The sequence below is a fragment of the Felis catus genome, chromosome D3, assembly GCF_018350175.1.
Source record: "Felis catus isolate Fca126 chromosome D3, F.catus_Fca126_mat1.0, whole genome shotgun sequence".
In the NCBI taxonomy this organism is placed as follows: Eukaryota; Metazoa; Chordata; class Mammalia; order Carnivora; family Felidae; genus Felis; species Felis catus.
Genome location: NC_058379.1, coordinates 23,623,997 through 23,633,659, shown reverse-complemented (window position 1 = coordinate 23,633,659; position 9,663 = coordinate 23,623,997). Strand labels below are relative to the sequence as shown.

The 9,663-nt window shown below is 50.4% G+C and overlaps 1 protein-coding gene across 2 annotated transcripts in view; it reads left to right on the top strand.

Annotated features, from left to right (window-relative positions):
- Positions 1-5,574: 5,574 nt before the first annotated feature.
- The window catches only part of KREMEN1 (kringle containing transmembrane protein 1), a 75,204-nt gene continuing 71,115 nt past the window's right edge, over positions 5,575-9,663 (top strand). The window contains exon 1 of one of the 2 annotated variants that reach the window (XM_023241610.2): positions 5,575-5,710. In XM_023241610.2, coding sequence (XP_023097378.1) covers positions 5,614-5,710 — 97 coding nt within the window. In that variant the 5' untranslated portion in view covers positions 5,575-5,613. The remainder of the gene's footprint in view (positions 5,711-9,663) is intronic. The other variant, XM_023241611.2, reaches the window with a different exon arrangement.

The following is a 9,663-nucleotide window of genomic DNA, read 5'->3' as shown; positions in this document are numbered from 1 at the left end:
GTCTGAGTGACGTAACCCAACATTTGATATGAACTTCATCTCGGGTCCTTCATGAGGCCAAGCAATGAGCCTCTAGAAGTGGGGAATGATTCTGATCTGACTTGGGCATCATGACATTTCTTTTCCCAAGATTCACCTTCCCTAAACATTTGTCAGATTCTTGGGGCGCCTAGGTGGCTCAGTCGGTTAAGTGTCCTACTCTTAAATTTTTTTTTTAATGTTTATTTATTTTTGAGAGAGAGACAGAGTGCGAGCAGGGGAGGGGGAGAGAGAGAGGGAGACAGAATCCAAAGCAGGCTCCAGCTGCCAACACAGATGGCAGGGCTTGCCGATGTGGGGCTCGAACCTAAGAACCACAAGATCATGACCTGAGCCCAACTCGGACGTTCAACTGACTGAGCCACGTAGGCACCCCAAGTGTCTGACTCTTGATTTCAGCCCAGGTCATGATCTCACGGTTCGTGGGCTCGAGTCTCGTGGCTGAATCTGCCACTGACAGGGTGGAGCCTGCCTGGGATTTTCTCTCCCCTTCTCTCTCTGCCCCTCCCCGCTCACGTTCTCTCTCTCTCTCTCTCTCTCTCAAAATAAATAAATAAACATTAAAAAAATTTTTTTTGGTCAGATTCCTCGGCCTCACAGGAGTGGTGTTGTTACAGGAGCCACATTTCCCTCCGGTTGTGGGAGTCGTCCAGAATATCTCATGCTTCGTTAGATGGCAAGGAAAGTGGTTACCTGAGGATAAACTAAGGAAAGTGACAAGTCTTTCACCGGGATTGTTCCACTGAAGGCTGTGTTCAGAATTATAAAGTCAAAATGGAAAGACTCTATTTGGTCCAGGGTCCTGAAACTACGGCAAGAGTTTCCATCGTTGGTGCCAACACTTGGTCCAGAAAGCCTGGAGTTGAGGCAGTAGGGCTTCCATGTTGCTGAAAGTCCTGTTCCTCAGTTTGATTCTCCAGCGAACCCTTTTATTCTGCTGAGCCCAGTCTAAATAGCCTTTATTTTCCACCGATCATTTGGAACTGTACTTTCTGACATATCTAAAACCACCACCCCTATTTGGAAACACATCTGCCCTTCTTTGATGCTTGGCCAAGCTCTCTTCACTGTATGTTTAGCTCCCGTAATCTTTTTTCTTTTTTCCTTGACTACTACCTTGCTTCTCTTTGATTTCTCTTCGTTCCTATTCTCCTTCTGGAGGGTCAGTTAATAAAGAGGAGATTGAGCCAATTCATAATTACTGTCGCCTTCCCCCTTCATCCCCCATCCCCAAATTCTAGTGGAATTTAGTTGTTTTTCATTTCCTCAGAAGATGTTTTTCTTTTAACACCCAAGCAGTAAACTTCCACACCCATATGGGAACATATCGGAGGTTCGTGATGTAGAAGGTTTAGGAAAGAAGAGAAAAACTTTGGATGAGAGAATTTGAAAAGATTCCTGAACCATGATGCAAACCCTGAGGAACAGTGATTTAAACCACATGTGCTGAATGTGCACCTATCATGGGCCAAGTATGTGAAATAAGGGTGCCCTGCCCACCCTGCCACCCCTTCCCACCGGACTCAGTTCTCAGATGTGGCCACCTGGATGCCACACAGACACCTCTAATTCACTATTTTCAAAACCAGATTATTTCATTTCCCTAGCCCCATCAGAGCAAGTAAAACCACGACTTCTCTAGAATTTCCCATCGCTAGGTTTCCAACGCAGAAACCTGAGACAGAATCAGTAACAGTATGGTGCTGAGCCGAGCCGGAGACTAAAGATCCTGTTTTTGTTTAAAAGTTTGACATTTTGGGGCATCTGGGTGGTTCAGTTGGTTGAGCATCTGACTCTCGATTTTGGCTCAGGTCATGATCTCATGGTTCTGGGGGTTCGAGCCCTGCACTGAGCTCTGCACTGACAGCACAGAGCCTGCTTCAGATTCCTTCTCTCCCTCTGTCTCTGCCCCTCCCCTGTTCTCTCTCTCTTAAAATAAATAAATAAACTTTAAAATAAAATAAAATAAAATAAAATAAAATAGAATTTTGATATTTTGTTCATCATGACTTTTGGGGCAATCATATTTTTAAAGATATTGCATTGAAATAATGTTTATGAAATGTTTTTTAAATTTTTTTTAACGTTTATTTATTTTTGAGACAGAGAGAGACAGAGCATGAATGGGGGAGGGTCAGAGAGAGGGAGACACAGAATCTGAAACAGGCTCCAGGCTCTGAGCTGTCAGCACAGAGCGTTTTTTAATATATTTTATAATTTATTAAATAATATTTATTTATCTTGATTACTGAGTTTCTTGGCCTCCGTCAAGATTTTGTGCCTGAGGTGAACACCTGACTTGCCTCACCGTAATTCTGACCCTGGACCATTCAGTATTTGTTGCCAGAACCCCGTAAGGACAAGTAGGCAATTCACCAAGGTGATTAGGAATGTAGTCCTGGTGTCTCACTGTCTGGGTTCAAAGCCCAGCTCCACTACTATGTGACCTTTGGACAAGACATTCAACCTCTCTGAGGAGGTTGGCAAGGGTGCCTCTCTCATAGGGCTACTGGGGGCATTCTGTGAATTGTGGCAGCAAGCACTGTACCTTACCTAGAGTTTAGCAAAGTGCTCAGTAAAAGTTTGCTATTGTTGTTATTAGTATCGGGCTCCTTATCCAGTGCTCTCTCCACAACATGATGTCTTTTGAGCAGAAATCATCCCAACTAGAGTTTCAAAGATACCAGGGTCACCTAAACGCCACCAGCTGAGCCCTCCCAACTTCTTGGCAAATCCTGTTGCCCTCAGAGGAATTGAAGGGCTTGACTGCAGAGCACAAGCAGGCAAACAGACAGACAGCAACATTTTCCTGGAGGCCCAGGGGCTACAGTCAATGTCCTCACTCTTTCCATGAAATAAATCCGCTAAGTGACTGAGGCATGTGGAGCATTGAAATGCATATCTCAGGCTGCTTCTTGCCAGGGTCCAGGACCACGTAACTGAGCAAAAGACCTTGAGCTGTTAATTGCCCTGACCTAGACCCAGTAGGCTATATTTTTAGCCTCTGTGCACTGTTTCCATCACCTGTGCTGGGCTTTAAGCTACAAAAGAGGGGAGGGAGGCCTGGGGAAGGCTACAGGGATGTTTCTCATAGCAGCCAGTGGGGGCAGGGGCTGGCCCACTATTTTTGAGTTCTGTTGTACAAGCCAGCCTCATGGGTGTGCAACCTGGGTAGGGACACAGTGTCCCCAACCTTAGATGGGCCCCACACTTGATTTAATGCTCTGCTGTAGCCATCTTGAAATTCTTAATCATTTTGAACAAGGAGCCCCTCGTTTTCATTTCTCACGGGGCCCTGCAAATTACATAACTCATTCTGGTTGTACGCAAGGCTGGTCCCCACTCAGCCTGGGGAGCTTTCCTGCAGCATGGCAGGATAGGCTGAAGCTACTATCATGAGGCATAAATCCCCAGACTTGGCCACATAAACCTTATTTTGAACCTCTTGTCTGCTCCTTCCTATTTCCTCAGAAACCAGGGGGAGATTCCAAAGAACCTCATAAACTGTGTTCTGCTTTGCTAAAATATTTCCCCTCACTCGATTTAAAACAGTCCACAGACCATTCTCCATCAACATCATTTTCTTGTCTCTGTAGTACTTCTTGCTCTCTGAAATTCACATTATTTCTAGGGCCAGCTTGTCTGGTTGGTGCTCTGGGTGTGTTCCTCACTGAATATTTGTTGAGTGGAGGAAGGGTCACCTTTATTGTCTGTTTCGGCAGATAGTTTCACCTGCATGTTCTCATATCATTCTCATTCCAGGTGATCTCCTGCCTGCACCTTTGAGGATGCAAGTTAGAGGTGAAGCATTCTCGGGTCCTGCTGGAGGAGGTGGTTTTGGAGGTAGAAAGGGTCCAAGATGGTGGAGAGGAGAGGGTGAGTTGGGAGACACCAGATGGGATGTGGAGGATGGGAGAGTTGGACATTGGGTGTGTGTGTGTGTGGGGGGGGCGGGTCCCCTCTCTCCAGTGAGGCTCCCAGAGGATCCCTGAACTCGGAATGAGGCAGTGAAAACAATGAGTGAACAAGATTCTTCTTGCCGTGGCCCCGGGTCGTGTGGGTGGAGAGGGACCAAGATAGAGAGGCCTCGTGGGAGGTACCTGCGCCTTTGGGGCCGGGTCCAGGAAACAGCTGGGGAGCTGGTTGCGGGGAGGCAGATCCTGGAACTGGACGACCGGGCGCAAGGGCCTCAGTACCTAAGGCGGGCCCGGGAGCCCGCGGGGCGGGGACCGCCCCAACCCCGCTCTGGGCGCGGCGAGTCGGCACACGAGGGCAGAAGCTCCCGCTCCCGCCGCCGCGCAGGGCGCAGGCCCGCACTTGCAAGCCCGGGACCGGGGACTTGAAAGCGGCCGGCGCGCCGCCCGGACCTGCCCCGCGGGGCGTCACCGCGGCGCTTTAGGCGGGAGCAGAAGGAAAATCTCTGCTTGGGGGAGTGCGGGGGAGGAGAGAGGCCCGGGACAGACCCAGAGCGCAGCCGGGGGAGACTGCGGGCGGGGAGGCAAGGAGCCTGCCACGCGGGGGCCGAGTTTAAGAAAGCCACGAGCTCTCTGAGCCCGTTTCCCAGTCTGTAAGAAAGCATCATTGCCCCATCCACTTCCAGACCCTGTCTGTGTCGGGCGCTTTACTTTCTTCTAGCTCATCTAATCTTGCGAAAGCCTTGTATTATTCCCATTTTGCGGAAGACTGAGGCTCAGACAGAGGAAGAAACTTGCCCCAGTTAACAAAGGATGTGCGATAGGATTCGGAAACAGGGTTCAGTACGCTGCCTCTTTTGTGGCTGCAAGAACTTGGATTGTGGAAGAAACTCAATATTTATTAAGCTCCTTCTGTGCGCGAGTAAAAGTTTCCACGCATTGCCTCATTTAACAACCGCTTGGAGTATTTGCTATTAACGCCCCCCATTTAACAGATGAAGAAATTGAGGTAAGAGAGCTATTTTTTCCTTTAAACCTGCCCAAGGCCTTACAGGTGACCATGTGGAGGGTGAACCCGAACAGACTGACTCTAGAGCACCCTTTTTTTTTTAACCACTACGATGAACCAAACAGGGAAAAACGGTTTGCAAACTTCTATTCTGATCATTACCGCTGCGGTCGAGCCCGCGAGTGGGTCACGACCGGAGTGAGGGTGGGGCAAGGCTCATTGGGCGCCTGGCCCACTTCAGCCCTGCCAAAGCCCTGCTTTGGGACTCGGAGGCGGGGCCCCTGGCCCCGCCCTTCACCTGCTGGCCCCGCCCTTCGTTCGGACCAATAAAGTGCCCTGCAGGGGCGGGCCCAGGTGAGGAAGGGGTGCGTGGGCGGGGCCTGGTGCGTGAGTGGCAGGCGCGGCGCGCGCTCCGGGAGGGGAGGGCGTGCGCAGCCGGCTCCGCCCCTCGGGCCTAGCGGCAGAGCCGGGCGGGCCCCGCACAGCCGGGGCGGTGGCGGCGCTGGGGAGAGGGCGGGCCGGGGCGGGGCTGCCGGGTGGCCGGGGCGGGGCCACGCCCGAGCCCCGCGTCCCGCTCCGATGGCCGCCCCCGGCTCCCCGCGCTGCCCCCTCTCCCCCGGGCCGCGCCCCGGGGCCCCGCACTGACGGCCCATGGCGCCGCCCGCCGCCCGCCTCGCCCTGCTCTCCGCCGCCGCGCTCACGCTGGCGGCCCGGCCCGCGCCCAGCCCCGGCCTCGGCCCCGGACCCGGTGAGTGAGCGAGCCCCGGCGCCCGCCCTGCGCCGAGCTCGCCCGAGGGGCGACGCGGGCCGGCCCGCCTGGGGGGGGCCCAACCCGTAGCTCCCACCTCCCGGGACTCCTTCTCCCAGCCCCTCAGCGACGCCCCCCGGACGGGGCGGTCCTAGCCCCAGGACCCGAGACTCCCCCTCAGGCCCCTCGGTGACGCCCCCCGGGCCGGGGCGCCCTGTCTGCCCCAGTACCTATTCTAGGGATCCCTTCGCCAAGCTCCTCAGAGACGCCTCCCGGGCTGGCAAGTCTCCCCAGCCTGAGGACCCGGGAACCCCTGCTCAAGTTCCTCAGCGTCTCCCCTCGGGCCGGCATGCCCCCTCTGCCCCAGCACCTCTGGGATCCCGCCCCGTCTCTCAGTGGCGTACCCTCCCTCGAGACGCTACACCCCCTCCCCAAGGGCCTCAGCGACACCCCCGGGCCAGGATCCTTTCGCGAGACCCACGACGACGCCCCCCGCGTCCCCAGCCCTCGTGTGCCTCCCGGCTCAGGAGCGGGTGCGGAGGCGAGCGGAGCGGGCGCCCAGCCCCTCTGCCGCGCCCGCCTGCCCAGCACTGTACTTTCTGCCTCTCGAGGAGTCGAGTTGATTTGCCTGCCCTGCAAGAGGCAGGTCCGAGGCTCGGGACGACCCGCTGTACCCAGCCGGGACGCCCCCTCCTTACCTCCGGGGCCGCTTGAGCTTCCCCAAACTCAGGTGCGGGCCTAGCTTGGTGAGGGGAAGGAAGGGGTGATGGGAAACCTCCCCTGCAGATCTTAGGGTGCTTATCCCGAGGGTGCAGTGCAGAGCCCCTTGTCCCAGGTAATCCCACACTTTAAACAGTCACCCACTCCCAGGCCAAGGCTAAGGCCAGGGCTTCCCGAGGTGGGGCCCTGGACTAGGATGGAAGCGGGGACTTTGCTTAGCTTCCATCCACACCCTTCTTTGCAGAACTCTCTCCAAGTTGAAGAGCAGGCACGAGGGCGTTGTCTGGCCTGGTTACATTTCTCTGCAGGTTGTTTGGGTGTTGAGAGTTGGGCATTCGTGAAAGGGACGGGAAGGGTTCATTACAGGTTTGCCGGAGTAGGAAAACCGGCTAAGGGTTCTCCACCCAAAGTCGCAGACTGTGTTGCTGGAATGACAGGAGTTTGTTGCTGAAAGAAAACTCAGTTGCTTTGTTTACCTACCAGCTTGGATTAGTAAAAAAAAAAAAAAGGGGGGGGGGGAGGTGGTAGAACTTGGTATTGTCACTTACTGTGTGATTTTGGGCCATGACTCTGCTCTCAGAACCTCAGTTTCCTCATCTGTAAAGGAGAGATAATGAGAACTCCCTTTGCCTGATGTGGTAACACCCACATACAGAAGGCAGTCAATAAACATATTTTAATAATACTTTTTATAGTGCTTCACAGTTCACCAAGTGCTAGACACCTCATTTGCCCTGAGAATGCTATGAGCTTCCAGTCTGGCTAAGCCCTGTAAAAGGCAAAGCTTGGCTTTAGATCAATAGAAAGGGGTCTCCGAGTACTGTTAACTTTAGGCTCAGGAAGTGGTTTCTGAGTGATCGGCAGCTTTGTTGGGGGCTTCTGCAAAAACTGCTACAGAAGTTTGATCTCTTCTGCTATTTGCCGTATGAGAAGAATGAAGGAGGATCTTTCCGAGAGCCAGGATATGTCAACATAACTGTAACCTAGTAACCCCTTAGTTCCACTTTGCCATCTGTGTGTGGTCAGGATTTAATGTCCTCTATGGAGAGAGACGTATGGGTGGAAATAAACTGGTTCCCCTTCTGGAAAGGGCAGAGTAGTAGCTCTGAAAAGCGTTAAGTGACTCAACTCTGCTTATGTTTGTTAGAAGGTGGCATCCTCTCCTCAGACATCCTTGCTTTGCTAGGAGGGGTCAAATGCAGCAGCAGCTCTTAGGCAGTTTGAACCTGAAACCTTGGTGCGCTTTTATTTAGGAGTGTGAGTTAGAGACAAATAAATAACCATTGTGAGATGATTTATGAGAAGTGGCCCAAGTTCCTGCTCCAGTAAGCCTCACCAGCTCTGTTTCCTACCATCTTGGTATACCAGGGCTTTTGTGCCCTGGTCAGGATTTTCCTCTTTAGTTCCAGAAGCAGTTTTAGGGAGATACCACATGGTCTTCAGCATCACATCCTGTCTCAAGCCTGCCTACTAGTTTCTTAAATCCTTGAGGATATGCCAAACTTGCCATTTTATATTTTTTGATACTGTAATTTTCTCTGAAATTTTGTGGATGGAAAAAATTATTTCAATACTTATATTCTGCACAATTTTGTAATATTTAAATTACTGGTGGTTTGCATTTTTGAATGCTGACTTTATAAAAACAGTTAGCTCATTCCCCATCAATGCTAGTTCTAATTACAGTGTATAACCAACCCCAAATGATCTCCCTTCTCCTCTCCATTCTTCCTTTGAGATTCTCTCCCTTCCTTCACAACTGATAAGGGCAGAAGTTGATGGTGGAATCTAGACTTTCCTTTCTAGGAGGAAGGTAGCCAAGGCCCTAGGGCTAATGAGCTCTCTGAAGTGGGCTCCCATTTGGAATTTACTGACCTGCAGGGGAGAGCCTAGAGGTAGGAAAAGTAGAGAAGGCTGGGCAGAATTGTGCTATCTCAGCTTTCCACCTAAGGCAAACTACCTGCTTGGCTGTTTCACTGCCTTTGGGGGCTGTCAGGTGTGCATCCACAGAGCTTCTCAACTCAGGTTACATTTGCTGTGAATACCTTATGATGCTCATTCTCCTCTAAATCCTCATCTGGCATTCATCCTGTTAGCCAGTAGTATGTCTTGCTGTAGAACCTGTAAGTTCAGTGAACAGTGACTGCTTCATACAGTATAGAGCCCTGTCCCTCTTAGGGACTTCATTAATGTTAGTTTACCTGAATGCGACACAGGGGCTGATAGGAGTGAAGAGGACTAACATGCTTTCATGTCGACTCATTATTTTTATGCTTTGAGTATTTTAAGAAACACAAACCTGTCAAAATTGACCTGATATCAAAGAACTCTAGTGTTTCTATGAAAATTTGTTTGGGCTCCTAGACAAAGATATTTCTGTGTTTGAGATATGCGGCGGTGTGCCTGGGTGGCTCAGTTGGTTGAATGTCCAACTCTTGATTTCAGCTCAAGTCATGATCTCATGGTTTGTTCGTGGGTTCAAGCCCCATGTCAGGCTCCACGATGACAGTGCAGAGCCTGCTTGGGATTCTCTCTCTCTCTCTCTCTCTCTCTCTCTCTCTCTCTCTCAAAATAAATAAATAACTTAAAAAATAAAAATAAAGAAATTAATGTTTGAGATATGCAATGAGACCTTTTATAAATCTGAAAGCACAAAGAAGTTCCATTTAGGCTCACTACTAATAAACAACAAGTTGGTGTACTTAATATAGACATTATTGATAATATCACTATTTGGCATAGTAAAAGCAACAGCAATAAATGATGAAGATAAAATATATTGCTTTAGATACCTTTACAATATACAGATTAGGGATTTTTGGTGATGGGCAATGTAACATCTTTAGTTTAGAATTTGGGGGCCTCTAATGCCATCTGAGGGCCTAGGTCAGATGTTAGCATTTTTTTTTTTTATTTTAAAAAATGTTTTTATTTAATTTTGAGAGAGAGAGAGAGAGAGAGACTGACTGAGCACAAGCAGGGGTGGGGCAGAGAGATAGGGAGACACAGAATCCGAAGCAGGCTTCAGGCTCTGAGCTGTCAGCACAGAGCCCGACAGAGGGCTTAAACTCGTGAACCATGAGATCATGACCTGAGCTGAAGTTGGAAGCTTAACTGACTGAGCCACCCAGGTGCTCCATTTTGTTTTTTTTTTTTCTTTTTCTTTTTTTTTTTTTGTTTTAAATTTTTTTTTTTAACATTTATTTATTTTTGAGACAGAGAGAGAGAGCATG